This window comes from Falco naumanni, chromosome 1 (genome assembly GCF_017639655.2).
Source record: "Falco naumanni isolate bFalNau1 chromosome 1, bFalNau1.pat, whole genome shotgun sequence".
NCBI lineage: Eukaryota > Metazoa > Chordata > Aves > Falconiformes > Falconidae > Falco > Falco naumanni.
Window position 1 is genome coordinate 6,705,792 of NC_054054.1, and position 22,976 is coordinate 6,728,767.

At 39.0% G+C, this 22,976-nt stretch overlaps 1 protein-coding gene across 1 annotated transcript in view; it reads left to right on the plus strand.

Moving 5' to 3' along the window:
- FAT4 (FAT atypical cadherin 4) overlaps positions 1–22,976 on the plus strand; it is a 150,858-nt gene that overhangs the window by 122,528 nt on the left and 5,354 nt on the right. Inside the window, exons 10-16 of the mRNA XM_040612771.1 lie at positions 5,931–6,035; positions 7,750–8,057; positions 11,892–11,977; positions 13,100–13,279; positions 14,170–14,294; positions 15,414–15,631; positions 20,332–20,593. Coding sequence (XP_040468705.1) covers positions 5,931–6,035; positions 7,750–8,057; positions 11,892–11,977; positions 13,100–13,279; positions 14,170–14,294; positions 15,414–15,631; positions 20,332–20,593 — 1,284 coding nt within the window. The remainder of the gene's footprint in view (positions 1–5,930; positions 6,036–7,749; positions 8,058–11,891; positions 11,978–13,099; positions 13,280–14,169; positions 14,295–15,413; positions 15,632–20,331; positions 20,594–22,976) is intronic.

A 22,976-nucleotide genomic window follows, 5' to 3' on the forward strand; every position in this document is an offset into this window, starting at 1 on the left:
AGCCTCTAGCCTATAATTTGAAACATTAAAGAAATGTCCAGCTAATTTTTTTTCTGCGATTAAAGCTCATATCTTAATGTTCAACCTTTATGTCAGCTAAAAATCAAGCTCTACATGTGACAAGCTCAAAAAAAAGAATTCTAACTAAGAAAATGTGATGAAAGACTCTTACGGTTTGAAGTGTTGGATTTCTTTCACGCCATGAATTAAATGTGGCATCTGATACGAGCTTTCTTAAACTCCTTGTCAACACAAATAACTTCAAAATAGACTGCCACTGAGGCAGACGTTTCTATTTGGGAGTCAGATCTTTTTCGATTAGTTGCAGAATCAAAAATTATTTAAATGGCTGGAGATTAATTGATAGAGACAGAAAAAATATGGCACTAAAATATGTAATTAAAACCCATAATCTCTTCAGAGTTTAATATCAGCAGAGCTGGTTAGATAAGATCACAGTTAATATTCAGTATATTTAGACATTTTATGTCTGCAAAAGCATAGTTGAAATTCTGCAAATTTAATCTTCAATAGGTTCTGCAAACAAATGTCAGAATACAAACTGAGAATGCTTGACATAGAGACTATTATGGCATTATTATACTGTCAACAGAAGGAGAACACAGCTGCTTGGGCATTTAATCCTGATTCGTATATGATAAAAGATAGCCATGATGAATGTAAAAATAAATCTTGAAACTGTTTCTTTACAAATAGAAACCTTAAGTGCCTCAGCAAAAAAGAAAAAAATAATCTGAAATAGTGGCTTTCTAATTCAGTTTACCATATGCATAGCTTTACTGCTTCTCTTGGAATGAAAGTATAGTCTTATAATTGAATTTGCATGCTTGGTAAAAAAATATTTACATGGTACTGCATAAAAGTAAAAAAAAGTATTTTCTGAGACAGACTCTCTGTTCACTGTAAATTAGGGTACCTGAGCTGTAGACCTTTATAATGGCCTACCTGAAAACTGAGAGTCTTACTTTTCCTTGATTTATTATGTTTTGTCAGCTGCGTTTCACTTCATCATGCTGCAAAGGTAATACAGTTCTTTTCACTGAATAGGATTATAAAGACTGATTACCTCAGAGCAACATCATTAGGGTTTAAACAATCTGTTATAATTACATCTCTTAATGATGATCAGGTTTGTTTTTAAAATAATCACTTTCTGGAGGGAATACACTTTGTGATTTACAGTAGTTCTCTGCCCTTCCTTTGAACCCTTCATTTCCTGTTTTCCAGGACTCATTGAGATGAAGGAATGTCGGTTTGTGAAATTGTTTCAATTGCAAGATTAAAATATTAGAATGACCACTTTAAAAGATGGACACAGAGAACCACAAAAACTGAAACTCTCAAATCAGTTGAAATCTAACCTGAGAGCATTCAGCTGGTATCTGTTCCTGTTATATTTTTCAATTAAAAAAAAAAAAATAATCGCAGGAAGTTAGATTTTTGCAGAAGCCCCTGCATGTGATATCATCAGCTTGAGGTGATGAATGATAAATGCTGAATGTTGTCTGTTATCAATTATTGAGTGTTACCCTAATTTTCAAGGTCTTCAGAAACAGATCTTTCTGACACAAAAATTAATACCCCGGATCTTTCAATATTTCAGCTCAGAAGACATCTATAAACTCAACAGAACATTACTCTTAAATTTGTGTTGTAAAGCTTAAATCAGCAGGCTGTAGGAGAAAGTGACCTTGGGAAACCACAACTGCTCTCGTTTTGTAAGGTTAAGATAATTGGCATTATCTTTCTGGAAAGCATAAAACTGAGGACTTGGGTTCAGATGAGGATGCTTTTATGCATAGTGGCAGTTTCTCACCCTCTTCAATCTAGTAAGGTTCCTTGAACGATTTGTTTTATCTGTGCAAGAGAGAATTTCAAAATACCTAGTACTTGTGTAAATTCTCTGCTCAAGAAAAACAGCCCTCTCAAAAACTCCTTTTTTGGGGGGTTGTGGTTGTGTTTTTGGTTTGTTTCTTTTTAATCTCTCAACAAAAACTAGTATCTAAATACAAGCATTGTATCTTAGGCAGAACAGCAAAAACAATGGGCTTGCAAGCTATGTTTTGTTATTCCAAATCTAAATCTTTAGTGACACACCTTACTGTGTCTGTAACCCATGAAATTGGTAGGACATCAGGCTGGATGTCACTCTTTTACATTTTTATTTACAATACACACTTTTATTTACAATAAAAGAGTGAACACGCTCTTTTATTAAGGTACTGGAAAGCTAGCATGAGCATGCTGCAAGGGAGATAACTGAAAGTGGTAGGACAACCTGCTGCCACCTTGGATGGCTCTACTTGCTAGAAGATTAAGGTGTTAAAAGAAAAAAGTCAAAGTTTAGTATAAAGTGCAGGCCCAAGTACAATGTAACTGGTATCACAGCAACTTACCTGGAGGAATCCCCACAGTCAAGAAAAGAGAGAGCAGAGAAAAGCCCTGCTGGGTAAAGCCCTGAGCAACCTGATCCGACTTTGAAGGTTGCCTTGTTTGAATGGGAGGTGGGCATCATGACTTCCAGGGTCCCTCCAGCCTAACTTTTTCCATTATTTCTGGAGTATATATCCTTGTTAAGAGGTCTAGGAAGATCCACTTATGGAGATCAAGTCTGAGCAATGCTGATAGAGGGGGAAGTAGCAGCACAGGAGGAACGTGGTTTGGATGAAAAGGGAAGAGTAAGAAATGTGCAGTTTGAACACCCCACCAGTGTGGAGTTGTCTGTCAACTCTGAAAACCGGGTGCTGATAGAAACTCACTGGATCTCAGCAGAGTAACCAATGCAGGCTGCCAATAGCTGGGAACATGGAGACCTTTCCTTAGAGGATGGACGAGGAGTGCACGAGTTTCCATCTCGGAGGAGTCTAAGGAGGGACTGACCAAAGATCTGAAGGTAGCAGGAAATTTGGATTAATTGATGAAGTTCAGGATTCTGCAGAAAAGAGGGAATGAGGCTTTGTAGGAGCAACTCTCTTCAGAAGAAGATGATGTAAGATAATTGGTAGGTAAGATTGCCTGGAGGGATACACATAGGAGAAGAAGTTCAGGAGGGTTGGAATCTTTTAGAAGAAGGAAGTAGTATAACTAAAAATTATCTTAAAGCAGGAACGAAAGATGGATTTCTTTAAGAGTTTTAGGTGGTCCATACCAGAATTATTTATTTTTTAATTAAAAGTGAGTTATATACTAAATAAAAATAAGTTTCTGTTCTTTTGGTAGTTACATGACATTACATTATACTGTTTATCTACTTCTTTATTTATCGGTTTCTAGTTTATAACTTTCATCGTATGTTTACCAGTTTTTTTAAATTATCTTGCTTTATCAAAGTGATTTATTTTAAATTTGTATACAGAACAACTAGAACAGTATTCCCAAGTTATGCTTTTGTCCTGCTGGTATCTGGCTGAAGGACTCTTGCTTTCTAGGATATGCATGCTTAAGATGCATTTGAAGAGGAAAAATAAGCTGCAATCTTTTGTTGTATTATTATTCCAAATGTAGATAAATATATTTTTTCCCAGGTCTTTAGCACTCCAGTGAACGGCAAAGAACAGCCAACATTTCTTCATTTGACATAAACAGAAGTTTTAATAGCTCTGATGAATTTTTAAATCAGAGTCTTCAACTTCTGTTGCATCAAAACAGTCGGAATAATTGCAAACAGGGTCTGTTGCCATAGGCCAAGGATGAATGGTTTTAAACTAGAAGAGGGTACGTTTAGACTAGATGTAAGGAACGTGTTTTTCATTATGAGGGCAGTGAAGCACTGACAGAGGTTGCCCAGAGAGGTGGCAGATGCCCCATCCCTGGGAACATTCAAGGTCAGGTTGGACGGGGTGCTGAGCAACCTGATGTAGTTGAAGATGTCCCTGCTCACTGCAGGGGGGCTGGACTAGATGGCCTTTAAAGGTCCCTTCCGACCCACCCCATTCTGTGATTCTAAACACACCTTGTAATCAGTTTCATCAATTGTTTGAATAATTGTTAAATACAGAGATGTTTGTATTACTGGGTAAAATATGTGCAGCTAAAATAAATATCCATATTCTGTTGCTGACTTGGCAAATAAGCCAGATTAAATGTTAGCTGAGAAAAATAATTTAGACTGAATTGCAAAAATAAAAGTCTTATTAGCTACGCTTGATTTTTGTGAAAACCAAGAAACATCACTGAGCTATTTTAAGCATCTCTGCCTCATTCCTGCTACATGTTCTGCTCAGTAAGTCAAAGATCTGTACTATGTACCACAATTTTAAAAGAAAACAACAAAATCTAACATAAAAAATTAGCTCATCCTCCAGTCATGCCCATTAGAGAATAAAATACAAATACATACCCCCAAAGCATAATTAGATTCAGACACTGGAAATGTTTCCTGGATTTATGGTGAATCTACAAGTTACATATTAACCACAGGAATCCTCCAGCGCTTGGTTTCCATCCTACTCGCAGTCACACATGGAGGGCTGCTGCTCACACGGAAGAACGGCCCCCAGACTTCTTTAGGATAAACAGAAAAGTTGGGGGGAAGGGGGTGTGTGTGTGTGTGTGAAGAGGTTTTCTTAGTTAGGTGACTGAAGTTGTGAAATTCTGAAAAAGCAAGCAGTTAATATAGCACAGTCCTAATTTTCTGCAGTTTTAGGGACCAGCAGTCCCTAAGGACTGCATATTGTGCAGTGCTGTCATGTGAGGTATACGAATTGTAAGATGCGTGTGACGTGTAAGAATGGACACACTCTATGCAAGCTCATGTTGTACTTTTAACTTATAACGTATATTGTATTTATTAACGTATTAAGATATATGATGTGAGGAATAAAATAATTAATTATCACTGCGATAAGAAGCATTAAGGCAGTCTTAGGCTTTTCTGTGTGTATATATCCTGGCCTACGTGAAGTTCGAGGAGGAGTCTGGAAGAGCGTGGCTGATTTGACCAGTTTTTGCAGAGAAACATGAGGGACACACATGATGACACTTTCAAGTTTTTGCTGAGCAGGCAGCGAAGGCTGGCACTGCTGGCAGGAGGAGGGCAGGTACCAGGAGTGGAAGTGTTGCTAACTGGGTAAAAGCTAAGCAATGAAGAACTTTGAAGTGAAGACCAATACTTTTGTAGTTAATCTTTCCATACAGAGAAAATTTTAGTTTTGAACAAAGAATCCCCTTGTCAGTATTCAGCATCTGTTAAAATCTTCACTTTTTTCTTTTGGTTCCCTTCCTTGTTGAAATGAATTAGGTGATTTCAATTTATTCTCCAGTGAGAATAAATATTTACCACACGTGACAATGTCTGCTTAGAAAAGGACTGTACCCAGGATAACTTGTTTTAGCTCCAGAGGACTGTGGTCCTTCTGAGTCAGGAAGGACTGTAATTGTAATTGATGAAGAAAAATAAGAAAAATCATATATAATGTACAATAGCAGCCTGTGTTCAGCATGCCATGTTCATACAGGGTCCAGCAAGGGCTGCCTGTATCTCCTTCACACTAATGAGTACGTTGCGTTCAATAGGGAGAAAAAAATTCATTTTTTTTTTTCCTTCTAGTTCAGCATCTCCTTTCATGTCATGATCTCTCTTTTATGGATAACGGTTAATAAAAAAACCCAAACAAACAAAAAAGTATCAACCAAACCACCAGTGTCTATATGAGATAATTACAATCAGACACTTGAAAAGTGAAGTTAATTCCTCTGGGCTGTGTGTTGTGCCTGTGTCAGGGCTGGGAGCCCAGCATCGTGTCTGTGTTTGCTCCCTCCATCCAATGGCCACAGCTGGTCCCTGGCACCCTCCCTCCTAGCTATGCATTGAGCATTGATTCATAAGCTTGTTACCTACGTACCAGCCTGACCCTTCCTATTGACCTGAATACTCTGACCTGGAAATTGCTTTTATTCCCGAATCACAGGGAAAACATGTGACTCCACTGTGAATTACTGCGAGTGCAACCCCTGTTTCAACGGTGGATCCTGCCAGAGCGGGGTGGAGGGGTATTACTGCCACTGCCCCTTCGGTGAGTACGCTTCTCCTCTCTGCTGATCTTCCCTTTCCTTATTAGTATTTCTCAAATCGCTCTTCATTTTTACCTGCATAAAAGTGATGGGTTTATAGATATATGAGTTTATAGATATGTGGGTTTATAGGTATATGGGTTTATGGTACATGGATCCTGGTCCATGGGCAGGTGTGAGTCATCTCCTGGCCCTGTCCTCTCCATTTTTCCCCAGCTGTAAGAGGGAGAAGCTGATATTCCCACCACCATGGTGGTAGATGGAAGCACGTGGCAGCAGTGGGGGGTCACTGTGGCTGCTGGGGAGGGCACGCTGAGGGCTTTGAGCAGTGCTGGCTCTCCTGCCTAATAAAATACACTTGTTATTAGTCTGTTATTATATAAATATTATATATATATATATAAGAGTAAGGCTATTGTAAATGACATCAGTATTCTTGCATCCTACACACTCACAAACTGCAAGGATGTCGTCGTAATATTAAATTGGGAAAAGGGACTTGGGGGTGATACTGAGTGAAGAGGATTGGTTTCCTTCTGAGAAATTTGCATAATTTGTCAAAATATCTGTAAAACGTGAATGAGAGAGCACCCACATTTTTCTGCCTGTGAGGAGCACAACATTAGAAATTGGCTTTTTTTTATTTGGTAGATTTGATTAGGAGAGCCAGACCAAATCAAAGCAGCTTTGTTATCCCACACCAGTACTTGCCCAGTCAATTTATTGTATGTTAAAAAAGTCCTGAGTTCCAAAGCCAGAGTGCTATTCTGAGAATTAGAGAAGCACGTAGCACTGCCTAGATAGTTTAATAACAATTATAATTTAATTATACCAAACCTGGTTTGTGGAATTAACCCAATAAAGACATAAAACAACACAGACATTTTAAAGTACCATGATGTAATTGCAGCAAGATTGGTTCTGAATGCATATTAATCCAGAATTGTCACTGTTCATGCAGAAAAGCATGAACATAAATGCAACAGATTAATCAAAACCCAAATAAACCTGGGAAAGCATATTTATTCTTATTTCCTTTGTTTTACATTTCCTCAGAGTTTATTCATTTCCTATACAGTCAAGGTCCCTTGTAAATGTAACTGACATTCATAAATCATGTAAATTTTTTCTCATTGTCGCTGTAGTAGAGATATCAAGGGAAACTGTATGACAGATCTCAAAAGAAATATGTAGAATGCACCAAAATATTCAGATCAATAAAAACATGAGAAGGCATAATGTTTTAATCACACATATGCTTATATCACAAGTATAAAAAAAAATGAACCACCGATTGAGAAATTGTTCAGATAACAGTTATAAAGAGAAAAATAAGCTCAAGTTCCAAATTTAGTTCCATAACTGGATTAACAAATGCCTGATGATAACTAACAACCATATCTGACTTAGCTGTCAAACTCACTTTTTTTTTTTTTTTCTGAAGAAACCATAGAGCTTAATGAAATGTACTTTGTTTTTCAATAGATGTAACTGTAGTTTTTAACTCAGTTTTTAAGATTAAATATAGATACTGCAACACCCACCTGTGGGTAATAGGATTCTTCTGTTCAAGTTGCATATTTTTAGTCACACGTTCGAGGTTTCTTGAAGAGCCTGTGTGTCATGGCCCTATCTAGAGCAGCACATCAGTCCTTCGTGTCTGGGGGAATGCAGAGTGAGGAAAAAACCTGTCTGATACCGGATTTTATTTTCCAGGTGTTTTTGGGAATCATTGTGAATTGAACAGTTACGGATTTGAAGAGTTGTCGTATATGGAGTTTCCCAGTATGGATCCAAACAATAATTACATCTATATAAAGTTTGCCACTATAAAAAGTAATGCCTTAATGTTGTATAACTATGATAACCAAACCGGAGAGCGGGCGGAATTTCTGGCCCTGGAAATAGTAGACGAGAGGCTGAGATTCTCCTACAATCTTGGCAGTGGCACGTACAAGCTTACCACAACTAAGAAGGTGTCTGATGGACAATTTCACACAGTTATTGCCCGGAGGGCTGGAATGGTAAGAAGTGCTAAAATGAGAATTTAAGACAAGTTCAGCCAAGTCACTTTGGCTTCCACATGAACTCAGAGGAACATAAAATTAGTAACGTTGTGTTTGCTAGCAGAAACTCCAACTTTGGAAAAAACTTCCCGCATTTCTGTCTTACTCCAGCTGACTCGAAGACCTATAATGGTTTGTTTAGTATGATGGTGATAAATAATAATTTAAAAACCACGTGTAATGCCCTGTACTGTAAAAGTGAAATAAATTGCTACACGTGAGGCTAATTACCTGATGCAGATTACAGGGATGAATATCAGAGAAGGCTAATTAACCATGGTAGCTACAAAAAGCCTCAAAATAATTTGTCTAAACATTTGGAAAATAGAAGTGGACAAACTTGAAATTCCAAACATCCCTGACCTTGTTGAGCTAGTTCAGAGATTTTATCAACCTTGTCAGACTGGTAACCTGTTTTTCCTCTGTAGCATACATGTAAAAAGTTCAAAGGTGCTACAATGAGAAGGTTTTTTTGGGGCAGAAGGGAGTGAGCTACTTTTCTCTTTGTCCCCCAGAAAGAATCTGAGGGGAGGAATTCTGCCAAAAACTGGACTGGGACAACTGATTGCCATATGCCTGCTACTCTGACCCCTCTCCTGCCTTTGTGGTTTTGGATTTTTTTTCCAGTAGATGTTTTCTATTCCTCTTCTCTCCCTTTTTAATAATATTTCCAGAGCAGAACATAAACCAAATGCTCTTTGAGTTCAAGCCAAGCTTTTTGACTCCACAGTGTTTGAGTTAGAAGTGAAATCAAATCTATTTGCCATCCATAATCAGTAACTATTGCCCAACAGCTCCCTTCTCAGACAGAAATGGCTAGCACCCGTGGAATCCCATATTCTTCCCATGTTTGAAATTACAGTCATATAAGAATTATATATGGTTGGGGCTCCACAATTTGTTTTCTCTATTTCAAGCCAGAAGTGAGGTAGGGAATAAAGGAATAAACTGTTCTACCCAGTGTGGCTCCCCCTGAGTCCTTGTAGAGATTTCCCATCACAAACTGCTGCGGAAGGCGGTGCTGCTGACATACAGCCCTTTTTATGTTTTTAAGCTGCTCCGCTCAGAGCACCCTGCTGAAGAGCTTCAGCTATGGGGTGAGATGTCCATAGGCACAGCTGTCCCAAGAGCAGCAGAGGGATTTATGACTTTATTGTTAGGAGTTCTTTATAGGACCAGGGTTATCTCCTGAACTTCCTAATGGTGGGTTTTTTTCTCTCTCTTAGAGAGCCTTGAGCCTGGACTGCATTTCAGTTGCATGGGGCAACACCCGATTTCTCCCTTTATTGAAGGCAGGGGGGGGAATGCTTTAGACTTCAGCTGGATTTGCAAAGCCAATTTGTGTGTGTTAGCAGGAGTTACATATACAAATAAGATGAAGGATAATTGTGATGTTGAGTAATGACTTTGTTTTATTGTGTCTTAATATCAGATAGTTAATAATTTGCATCACAGCTTCCAAATGTTAAAGCCTGAAGGGCACCTAAATCTTGAAAGGCACCAGGTTCCCATTTTAGCAACTAAATTAGTGTGGTATTTCCATCAGTAAGATGTAAATGGATCACTATAGGAGCACACATTAAAAATTGCAACAAATAAATGAAATACACATAAGAAAAAATAGAGCAGGAAAATGTTTTACTTGCGGATATTGCAGAGGGCTGGACTATAGAAGTGATAACAGAAAAAAAGACGCTTTACAGAAGTTTTCAGTTATGAATACTTCAGCAATTGAATGCAATGAAGGACAGCAAACATCTAAGACAACCTATACCTGTGTGATTATTATTTTTAAAAAATGTTTAAACCTTCTCAGTAATGTCAGCTGTTTACAAACACAGTATGTGAAAAGAATCGCCTGTGTCTTAGATATTTCTGCTGCAGGAAAAATGTCTCCCAGGTGCCCAGAACTGTATAAAATAGCCCCCCTTCAGGATTCCAAATCTGTCATTTCCTACAGCACAGTGGGATTTTATCGGAAACTGGTAAAATCATTAAGTTGTCAGTCCTGAGCTATTGCAGAGTGACAGGATAGAAAGTCTCATAATGCGGCAAGGTAACCATAGAGTAATGCTTAAGTAACAAGCAGGAACATTTGACTAACATTAGAAAATAAATTGTGTGAACTCTGGTCCAAGTAAAATACATTCTCAAATATCTAGCCCTTCAGCTGGGGCTGTAGCTTGGCTTTCACAGCACATAGCGATGTAAGTTAGGGAGATTATGCTGATTGAGCTAAGAACAAAAAACTCATTTCATTTTTTTGTTGTTGATATTCTGAAGGAAAATATGTTTGCATGTGATGGCATACAGACCAGCCAGCTTATTATTCTTTCTATGAATTGTTTCATTTATGCAGGGCTATAATCTGCTTTGGAACTGCAGACTGGTGTTTCTCGAGAGAAGCAGTTTGCTCATTATGTATGGAAAGAAATTCAAGATAAGCTTTCATTAAAAACAGCAAATTGAGCAATTTAGGCGTACTGTTAGGGCATGATTTAGGGCTAAGAGCTATGGATTTATTTTGTCAATACAACGTGTCAGCTCACAGTATATATTTGGAAATAGCATGGACAATCTACAGGGATTTCAACAGGACGTTGTTAGTGAACTTAGTTGCAGGCAGGAAAAAAAGCCATTGCAGAGTAATGACGTACTGATAGCTATTGCTGTTTGCTCAGCTCCTGTAGAGTAATCTAAATCAAAATATAAACCAAGGCATTTTTAAAAGTGGCGTTTGATTTAAATTTGCTGTAAAACTGTACCACACATCCAGTTGAAACATGAGAAGCTGATACATACAATTTGGAGATTAGGTTCATTTTCCTGAAAATTTGTTTTAAGGAATAGCTAACCTTCAGGGCTGGTGTTTTGTTGTTTTTGTCCCAGTGCATCTGTTATTAATCTATTGCTGTGGGTAGAATTCTTTGCTAAATAAGGAATAAAATAAAAAAAAATCCCTTTATAATCATCAGGAATTATTTCATGATTTTAGTGAAAGCTTTGGTTAGACTTTTAGAGAGATTATAAATAAAAGTGCCGTGATTTCCTTTAGTGTAAATGACTGATGGGTAATGAGGCAACCCCATTGTCTGGGGCTTGATGGCTTGGAGATAATCGAGAGGAAGACTGCTCTGAGTGCTGGTGATGCCTGGTACTTCTCTCAATGTCAGCTTGGTCCCACTGTAGGTATCCACGTTTCACCCATACCAGCAAACATCCCTCATGACATATATCAGCCTAAGGGTTACCCTAATCAAATCCACTTGGTTACTCTTTGAGTATTAGTGAGCAGTTGGTTATTATTTTTACCTAGTAATCTCAGCGTTTGTATTCCCAGCTTTTGTAACGTGCTTTTTGTGAAGTTCAAGCAATATGTTTAATGTCACGGTCAAGCCCCTGAAGGAGTGCCCTTTGTGCTCAGAGGGAGCAGCTCTCTGTTCAGATCAAGAGTAAGATACGGTATGAGCCAAAATAACTGCAGTTTCAAGGAGTAATGCAAACAAACACAAAAGAAGCCCTACTCAAATCTGAAAACTCTGTTTAACTGATTCTCTGTATGAAGCAGTCAATTAGCTCAGTCTCTGTTAATATCCACATCTTGGTCTTTGCTGTCTTGATGCAGAATGCAGTTGATCAGTGGCTGTGAAGGACCCTGCGATCCCAAGTGACATAGTAATATACAAGTGCTCCGTTCTAGCCAAGTCCTTGGTATAATATGTTTAATATTTAACGTGGCTGGAGACTACAGCCTTGTAAGATTCAACATATCTGTGCATGTGGCTTTTGCAGGCAGCATCACTGACGGTGGATTCCTGCTCTGAGGACCAGGAGCCAGGCTACTGCACTGTTAGCAATGTTGCTGTTTCTACCGACTGGTAAATAATTCTTCATGTTGGGAGGGGTTATTTGGAGTGAAACAAAAAGTAAAATGAAAAAGCAATCACCCTCTAAAGCCAGAGAAAGTTGCAGTGTTGATGAGATGCCCTTAGCCAGCCTCAAGCAAGGGACAGATAGCCTGGCTGCACTCCTTCAGAGGCATATAAAGGCGAGGCCCCAAGCGATGGTTTTTCTCATCTTTGCAGAAGCAAGTTAATTTTTCTGCGTGTACTGCTACTTGCTAACTCAAGCTACTTTTCTGCATGGAGTTTGTTCACGACAAGGTTTTCGTTCAGAAATCCCTGTTCTCAATTCCATCTCTGTCCCTAGGCTCTGGTGGCACACGAGGAATATATGGCCATGGGTAGTCTGCACTGTGGTGTAAACAGGAATGAGCCTTATTGCCTAATGATTTGAGATCTTGTATTTATGTCTTTTTTAAAACTGTACCTCTCATTTCCTGTAAAGCTGTAAGAAGTAACATCACCCAATTGCTGCTTTCTTAAAAAAAAAAAAAAAAGAGTACTTACTTTGACATTGTTTTGAGTAATTTCCAGATGGCATCTTTTATCGTTTTCATTTCTTAAACATTGGCCAGTACAGACAAAAAACCCTCATTTTTTGTGTTTACCATAACTGACTCAGAAGCCTTTTTGTTGCATTTTTAGATACTCTTTGGAAATAACAGTAACTTTAACCCCAGTCACTTTGGCGAGTATCTCTACAATAATCACATATTTCCCGTCACACGTGGTTTACCCGCTAGCAAAGACGTTCTATCTTTGTAACGTAATGAATCCATCTTCCAGCTATTTAAATATCATCTACAATTTAAACGATAATTGAGTAGAAGACCTTATTTGTTATGATTTCAAGCACGCTGCTCAGTCAAGTGAATAAAAATTTTGACATGCAATAACTGAGTGTGAATTTAGAGTCATGCCCATTATAACTGTGACTTCAAGCGCTACTGATCTCTCTGTCTCCCCTTCTAAATATAAAATAAAAATCTTGGAATAGACATTTTAGCTACAGACTGTAGCACGTGGTTACAGTTCCAGTGTTGACATCGCTGTCTTAATGTCTGATACTGATAAATTATTTTTCTGACTCTTTCATAGGACTCTTGATGTACAACCAAATCGAGTTACTGTTGGTGGCATCAGATCTGTAGAGCCCATCCTTCAAAGGAGAGGACAGGTGGAAAGCCATGATTTTGTGGGCTGTATAATGGAGTTTGCAGTCAATGGACGTCCCCTGGAGCCCAGCCAGGCTTTGGCAGCTCAAGGAATCTTAGATCAGTACGTCTGCTATATATGGTATCGAATGGACTGCGTTTACAGTAAAGGAAACCATCATGAAAAATCAGATGCTATTCTGCTCAGACACTGTCAGATATTTCTTGTTAAAAAAATTACCGCAGAGTTTATTGTAAGGTGTGAAAAATGTAGGAAGAAAGTGAATTTGGATGAAAGGTTCACAAAAGATTACAGAGGCTTCGAAAAAGCAACATCATTATATTTCTATTGCCAATTATTATTAATGTTGCTTTGCAAGCTGAAATAGCATAGCCCTGTTATTGGGTTTCTTTACAAATTCCACCTGGGTCTGACTGTACTTGTGCTGTCTGCTAACCCTCTACTTCCCCCTCTTTTTTTTTTTTTTTTTAATCCACAATGCCTGTTCTATCACTTTGCCTTTCAAGTATCACTGAATTTCCCTCATATTCTCCGAGTGGTCTTTCAGAAATGATGAACTTTCTGATTCTATTGTTTTTTCCATCTCGGTATTTGAAGTTACAGTTGTAGCAATAATGTCAGTCACTCATCCAAACTTGCTAGCTCAGCCTTCCCCTCTCAGCCCCCAAGTTTGCCCTGTTCGTTGTGATATGAAGTCTCTGGAGGTCTGCAGTGTAAAAAGCGCCTAAAAGAGTTTTGTCTTCTCTTGTGTAACAGATAATGGGAGTTTCATTGGCTCTGAATTCCTTTCTCTTTTGTAAGGCTATTATAACTTGATGCTGAAAATTGGGATCTGTTCAGAAACACGAGCTGTCTATGGAGAAGACCCTCTCCATTTTTGCATCTCTTGAGGGAAGAAAGGGACTATTGTTCAACACGGGACACTTCACAGCACATTTGCTCCGCTTATTCGTGTGCATATAATTCAGCATCTATTTGCTGATTTGTTTCAGGTGTCCCAGACTGGAAGGCGCTTGCACAACCAGCCCCTGCCAACATGGTGGCACCTGCGTTGATCACTGGTCATGGCAGCAGTGTTACTGTAAAGATGGACTGACGGGAAAGCACTGTGAAAAATGTATGGAGAGGGTTTTACTGTCTTCCTTTTTAATGTACACCTAACTATGGTTTATAGAAATGCCATTAAGAGTTCCTTTTCAGGAGCATGGAGGAATGAATTTTATAAAATAATGAAAACAGGTGGCATGCTTACCTCTTAAATAATTTTGAAGGAAAAGTCCACAATGGACTGTTGTCCTTTCGTGAGCTAAAAATAGTAACAAGTTACATGGATTATGTCTTCTCGTCTGTATATCACATTTCAGGTAACTTGCACTCATTTAAAACTACTGCTTCCCAATAACGTATGATCAGCTATCCCGTAGGAGGGATTTGTCTGGGAGGTAGGAGGGTACAGGAAAAGCCTTCCCTTCACATAAACATTGTATGCATGTGCTTATGGCTTCTCGAAACTGTAGGCCTTTTTACTAAATGACCGACAGATTATACACAAGAAAATATGGTAAATGTAAATGAAAACAAGCCATTTACACTCTGGGGTTATTAACTCACATATGGATAGCTCTGTAAATCAATATGAGATTGTCAGGGCGAGCAAAGTGATTTATTTCCATGTAGTTGTACTATAATGATGGGGCTTTGTTTTCTTACATGTCCCATTATTGTTTAGCTGATTTATATGTTTCTATTGCACCAGTTTACAAAAGAATTTAGCCATAATTTTAACAGCATTTGGTAGTCAATGCTCTGCCATTTTTATTCCTTTTTTTTTAATGCTGTAACAAGTAGAAAGTCATTATCTCTGCCCTGAAGAGCTTACAGTTCAATATATCATGAAACTGTGCTTGCAGTAATGGAAACAGTAACATCCCTGGGAAGGAATTACAGTTCTGAGAGCCAAATTTTTTTCTCTACTCCCTCACTTGTTCCCTGGCGAGTTTTAATTTACTATTGACTGATAGCAGTAGTAAATTACTAGCACACTCCCACTCTCAAACACACATTCTGGTTGAAGCCAAAGGACAGAGGGGCTGAGATCGCCATTCATTCCTGCTTTCCCCCCCCGACCTGCTCTGAACTTGATCTCTGCTCTGGAAGAAAACGGTTGGTTTTAGGCAGGTGATCGCCATAGCTGTGAACGAGCTGTGCACTCAGTACTTCCCCATCCTTGTCCCAGATATTACTGCCGACACTGCCTTATCGTTAGAAGGCAAAGGACGACTTGACTATCACATGAACCCAAACAAGAAGCGAGAATACATGATGAGACACAGCAGGCGAGGTGCTGGCCCCGGCCCCCCGAATGCAGACCGCTTGGAAGTGAAGTTCAGGACGAGAAGCGAGAACGGTATTTTAGTTCACGTCCAGGAAAGCAGCAACTTCACTACTGTGAAGGTAAGGTTACAGCTAACGCTCGCTTTGATTTGATTGGACTGCCTTATGCAGAGTGATCAAAATCACATTTTTCCATTACTCTTGCCGTTTCCTTTATAAAATATTAGGTCTTTAACCAGGGCTAGGCACTGCTCCAGTATCATTCGTCTTCTCAACAATTCCCTTGCTATTTGCCAAGGTATCAGAAGATCTTGATGGTTTTGTATCTAATCAGTTTTGTCTAGACTCCAAATAGTGACTGTTTTAAGGCAAGAGCGGTATTCAATGCCATATTTGTTATCAACGTAAAGTTACACTCTACAGACCAAATCGTTCCATTATTGGCCTTTTATCTTCTGATTTTTTGGGCCTTGAACTCAGGCCGTCCTTAAGCTAACAAACAATTGCCAAAAAGTTTCATTAATTCCTACCAGCATGGCTCATGCTTATCAAACTAGGAAGTGAGGGATAACTTGAATTCACAAGGTTACCCGTAGACCAATGTCAATATCAAATTATTTTGAGATACATAGCTGAATTAATGCTTCAAATGCCACACAGTTTTGTTTTTTTCCCAAAGAGTTTATTGCTGCAGAAGTTACCTTTCTCAAGAGAAAGCGAAGGTTCAGTTCCTGGCTATGACTCAGTCCATTTACTCATAACTCTAAATGAGTACAGCAGTGATGTTGGCAAGCCCCTTTATTGGGTTGGTGGAAGCTCCAAGTTTCCTTGAGTGCTGTAAGGCTTTCCAAGTTTTTTGTCCCTGACTTTTAAAGAAACTCATACAGAAATTCACACTTTCTAAGCTTCAGCCCCATGGATATTCTCCACCTGCCTGATCAGAGGTACAAAGCTTTCCTGACACACCGGCTGCATTTGAGAAGCGAGGCTGCATTACTTCCCCAGTGTATGCTTTTACCACATCATCTGATAGGAAGTTTCTGCCTCGGTTGTATTAGCAGATAAGATCTCATTATTTTGAGTTGTGGATAGAAAAAACCAAATGCTACCTTTTTCTCCCTACTAGAATTTGCTAGGTCAGCTCTACAAGCATTATTAAAAAAAAAAAAAAAAAAAAAAAAGAAAAAAAGAAAAGAGAGAGTTGCCTTTCCTGGCTGAAAGCACCAGTGGTGTGTTTATGCAAACACTCTTGTTATTGTTAATATCGGTGAAGTTATACAAGCACGCAGAGGGTGTCAGGTCCCAGATCCAGCTGTGCAAGGGCAAAGAGCAGAGGTTTGCCTAGTAACAGATGCAGAAGTTTGAGGGAGAAGGAGTAACATCACTGTGCCGACTGTTGCCAAGAAGTTCCCAGATGATGCTAGTTAATAAAACTGTAATAATTTAACTGTAGTTAGTATGATGTGGCTTCTGCATTGCCACTTATACCTGGAGTAGGTATCACAAGCAGCACTTCCCTCAGCGGTGGCCCAAGATGTCAGTGAAGCCACCCCATGTGTAGGTCTCCATGGCATCTTCCCCCAGTGCAGATGAGCATTAGGGACTTCGGTTTACAACTGTTGTCAGTCTTCAAAACAGACAATTTTATAACTTGATTTTGGGGTCTCTTAATATGTTCGTTATCCAAAGAGTAAGCACTCAGAGAAACCCTGCCATGTGTTTTCAATATTAAACTGTGCTCGGGAAAAGTTCCGAGTCCTGTGGCTACTTCCATGCCTCCGCATTTTTCCTTTTGTAGTTAACTGGTTTTGATGTAGCTGGGATTGGGGCAAAATTAGAGAAATGGTAATAAAGCAGACCCACTGACACTGTGAGCAGCTGATTCACTGAATGATGGGTGTAAACTTCCCCCAAAGAACCCGCGAGAGGTCTTTATGATATAAAGGGATCCTTAATCCAGGAAAAATACAAAACCGAACAGATTAAATTCAGATGGAAAATGCACACCCCACGCCCGACCCACCAAAAAGAAGAGGGTAGGGGATTCCTTATTAGTAAAGCTCTTTGTCAACGGCTTATTTTCCTACAAATACACATTGCAGCTAGTTCAGTTAGAAGTAATGGGACAAATACAGCAGGCTAAAGGTGAAATTACCTGCCTTGGTTGAGTTGAAAATCTCACCTAAAGTCAGATTAAATTAGCGTGACAGTAGCTCTAAGATCTGTGAATTGTATGGGTAGAGAATGTGCATTACATGTTACCTATACGAACGAACATATGCATATGTTAGGGTGGTGGGGCACAGCTGTGGGTGCCCCATCCCTGTAGATGTTCCAGACCAGGTTGGATGGAGCTTGGGGCAACCTGGTCTGGTGGAATGTGTCCCTGCCCATGGCAGGGGGGCAGCGTGGACTAGGTATGTTTAAAGGTCCCTTCCAACCCAAACCATTCTGTTATTCGATGCACATACGGAGTTGCAGGAATAAATCAGAATGTAACTCTTTTAAGTGATATCTCATCCTACGGGCTATAAATCTGTTAAGATAAAGGCTAGGGCTTAGATTTAAGACAAATATGAAACAATTTGCTCAGTAAAGGAGACTCAGAATATTAGTAATGTTGAATCATCCATGTAGTTGGGAATATGTTTGCTTTAGTTGTTCGTTCTTTTCATTATATTCTACTTGTCAGTTGCTTTGCCATTTAAATAAAACCCAGGAATGGGTGTTACTCAATACTGTCAGCATCAGCATTTGTTTCAAATTTAGAAATATATTGTGCTTCAAGAAACCGAGAAGATCACTCCTTATTTTTTCCTGGTGGAAGAAGTCATGGACTGGTCTTGTCTCTGGAAATTTCATTTTCCAAATGCCACTAGCATATTATTTATGAGTCTGTTAGCATTAGTCATATGCAATTTTAAAGAAACAGAAATAGAGCTAGAGTCGTAAATCAGTATGGAAAATAGAAGCTGCTGACAGGTAAATAATTCTATAATTCTTCTCTAATATGGAATTAAAAATTATGATTCTGTGCTTATCCTTTCCGTAAGCTTAGAGGATATTGTTTGATACAGTATATTTCTTTTTGTTTACATAAAGACCAAAACGGAAGGCAGTATTTTCATGGAGCATAAAAGACAAAATTAGACTAACAAACCAATTACAGCTTACAGACATAAATATATGTATTTATTCAGTCCAGTTAATCTTTTTATAAATATTTTTGATTGTAACAAATGGGTTTTAATATGTTACAATAGTCTTTGTGACTGCATTTCCAAATGTGGGATTTTCTTTGGACTGTGTGATAGTTTAGCTGTAAGCCACTTGTGTTTGCCAGTAAAAAAAACATCCTATCTCTCAGGGGCAGCTTTATCAGAGTCCCTCAAACAACACATTTTCAACTAGTCCAAATTATTGCACTTCATGTCTGAAGTGTGTGCATATATTAACCGTTGTATTTCCCAATCCAAATGGAGTACATGTTAGACACATGCAGTTCAGGCTGCTGCCAAGACGTGAGCGTGGTCTTACAGCCATATTAAAGCTGATGTGTATGAACAAAGTGCTCGGCTTGCATCACTGAAGAAGTAAATCCAGAGGATTTAACAGTTTCTGGAAACGAGAGCAGCATTCTTGTAGCCGGTGTGTCACCTCACAGTTCTTCCCAGGTGAACATTATTTTTCCTGGAACAAACATGCAAGGCTTAGTGAGTTTTCAGCAAACCTGGGGCTCCAACCTTTCCTGGACTATGCGTGTGCACGTTCTGCATGCTCGCGTTACAGAGCACGGACCGACTGAGCTGCAGCAAGGAACACAGGAGGGAAAACGGGCATCTGTCTGAACATGTATGACCAAATTGTGTAGAGTGTGGAAGGAAACTTGGAGAACTACCCTGTATGAGCTGCACACAAGTCTGTATGCCCTTAGGAGGTCAGCTGACATACCTGACTTTTATGCAATATCTGAGAAGCTGGCAGGCTTGGATGTTGGGTTTTTTTAAAAAAAATCCTGTATCTTAAATGCAACATTTGTGCTGATCTCATGTTGGGATCATTTAATAGTGACCTAGTAAGAGATTTGAAATCCTGCATCTCATGATTCAGTAGAATCCTGAGGCATCATTCCTAGAGGAAAAGCCAAAAATTTTTTCTTGGAATTTAGTAGTACCTTTTTTTTCTGAGCATCTCACAAATGTAAAAGCAGTTTGCTCAAGTAAGCGGAGTTAGAAAATTCACACAAAAAAATAAATTTTGCAGCTCTTTTAAAAGGTTTCTAAAATATGACTATATTTCTGCAAAATGCAAATTATCAGAAAAATCAGATAACTGGGAACCTTGCTTAAGCCCTGCTAGGCCTGTGTATGCCTAGTGTGTCATAATGGAAACTGGATGCCATTTGGGGGCGGCAAGGACAACATCTATTTATTCTACAAAGTATTTTCCACACTTGCATTGAAGAAGCAGAAAGAATTATTCTTTTATTGGTTAAATGTTTTGTCATGTGCATGCCCTATTGCTGGCCTCTCAGTAGGTTTTCCTCTTATGAGATTAGTCAGGGAATGAGTGGGTGGCAGCTCTAAGGATTGCTAAAGATGCAATGTTTTATTTAATGGCAGCCAAAGTTTTAGTACTAAATAATTAATGCATTTTTAGCACAAAACAATTATTTGGGGAAAAATGCACCCAGGCTTATTACAACCAAAGCTGCGTGTTACTGTAGCTGTACTGAATAGGCATTACATTGGTTATCTGCGTATAGGAGTGGTCCTGTGTATATCGTTTTAAAATGATGCATTTTGTATTCTTCTGATCAGATAAAAGGTGGGAAGGTGCATTACATATCTGATGCTGGAATTGCTGGGAAAGTGGAAAGAAATATCCCAGAAGTGTACACTGCAGATGGTCAGTGGCATTCGGTACTCATTGAGAAGAACGGGTCTGCTACCATCCTGTCTGTTGACAAGACTCATAGTCGAGACATTCTCCATGCCACACAAGACTTCGGTGGACTAAATGTTCTTACAATTTCTTTGGGAGGAATCCCATCAAGCCAGCCTTTCAAGAGCACAGTTGCAGGTAATTTATATATATATATATATATTTTTTTTTTAATATAGTGCACATAAGAACATTTGAACAGACGAAGGGTCTCTGTTTGTTCAAAGGTTGCAGAAAGTGCTGTAATTCTTTATCAGTAATTAGTATACTTCCATTCTTTGCCAGAAAACCGGCAATTTGAATGACTTAAGGATTGCAGACTTTGTTCCTTCAGTATACTTTGCAGCCTTGTTTCCAAAAGCAGGCACTCCATCTGCAGGGCTTTCTGGAGGCCGGGGGTGGGTTTGCTTGCTTATCTGTAAATCAGTTATAATTTTTTTATGCTAATGGAGAAGAAAGGGTCTATTCTTTACCTGGATCAGAATCTGGAAAATGGAGGCAAATCTTTCACTTGGGCAAAAACGCTAAATGAGAACTTTGTCTCTGTAGGGGTTTGGTAAGTACTGCAGGATTTAGCCTGTTATTAATATGATTAAAATCTTTCCCGAAACTCCAACTTCCTTCTGCTTTATCCTGTTGTCAAATGAAGAATAGGATTTATTTCTGAGCAACAGAAACCAAGGACAATAAGGAACCACCCTCTGACCGATGTCTAGCTGTTAAGAAGTAAATCAATCTCCCTTAAGAGTTGAAGCAACTGTCTTAAACCCTGGCAAAAGAAGGAGATAACATATATTTGATATCATTCCCCTAGCAATAAGTAAAGATGGAAGTGATTTTTAGCTACAAACTGTGAGATACTCCAGACAATGCAGGCGTAGGTTTCACAGAGTTTTTATACTGAAAAATCTTCCTCTCGTCAAGAATTGTGACCAGATAAAGTATCTTTGAGTGGAGCAAATTCACATTTCATGTTTGTGTATTGTGAATTCATATGAAATGTGGTATGAAATAATATGGGTTTACCCTTTTTACATGTATGTTTTACGAGCAGCATATGCATGGAAAAATTGGAGGCTTTTAGGAAATCTGGAACAAAGAAAATTGAGGACACTTAACTTCTCACCACTGCCCGATGCTGTGGCAGACAAATTAGGAATGTCTGGCTTCCATTAGGAATACACAATCCAAAATCTCTTATTCATATGATTTTATTTTATTTTAATATTGGACTACATTGTGTACAACATACCAAGGATTTACAAGGGGGTGGTATAAAACTCTGCATGAACCCAGACTCAAAAATTATCTGCAGTCCTGTTAAAGGCAGACAAAAACATTTGCGGGTAAGAGTCCCAGGGCTGTGAAGCTGGTATATCCAATATCGTTTTCAAACCCAGGTAGACCTGACAAAATCCCGATTGCTGTTTATCACATCACTGTTGCAAGGGACCACCAAGCACGCTGCAAGGTAATTGTCCATTTTGCTTGGGCTCCCACCTGAACCCAAATCCTCAATTTCCTCTTTATTTAGGAATGTAAAAACAGGAGAAAATGACAATACAAGTAATGCTGAAAGAAAACACATCTCCTTTGGAATGGAAGTAATAAAGAAATAGCATGCTTGCAAAACTAGAGAAGGCTCGTTTGTGTGCCTTTAGACCACATGACTTGCATCTCTCAGTGGAACGCGTTTGATGGTGATACCCACTCGTATTCAATTTCTGACATCAGAGCGTGTTCAAATTTTAAAGCAATGTGCTTTGAAGATTATAAATCTGTAATATCATAATATTTGAGTATATTTACTATTTCATGACTGAGCGAATATTCACAACAGTTGTCTCTATGCTACCCATTTTTACAGAGATGTCCACAATTATTCACAAAGTTACCATTTCCTAGTAGTGGCTGTTCTTCCTTTCCAGCAATATATTTGCAGAAATGAACCTTACTCTGACACTACTAATGCATGGAAAAATTGCTCCTGTTTGTTTCACCCAAATGCAATGCTTCCGAACTGAGTAGTGGCATTTTCCTTCTCCTTGTTGATTATTTTTAGTGATAAGAGCTGATAGAATTGGTCCTGAATAATATCCTCCTGCAAACCTGGCACCATGCAGGACATCCTAAGGAGAGCCCGTCAGAAGTAAAGGAGAAATAAACACGTTTCCTACAGCAACTGCATATGTGGACACTGAGAGCATAACTTACAAACACATCTCCGCGTACCATTTTGACAGCTCCTAGCAGAGGTCGGCATAAGGTTGCACTACCCTAAAACCCTTGAAAAAAGACAAAGTCTGGGGAACTCAGAGAATTATTAGTCTAGCAAAAGGCTGGATTTTCCTGCAACCTCACATGCAACCACCGCACAAAGGCCGGGGATAATCCTACATCCCTGGGCTCTCACAGCACGGAACCTCGGCATTACCACTGGCGGGGCAGCACTACAACCAAGCTATGGGAAGTTTGGCAAAAGGCCACTCAAGGTTCAGAGACACGGAAGTATTGCCATGAT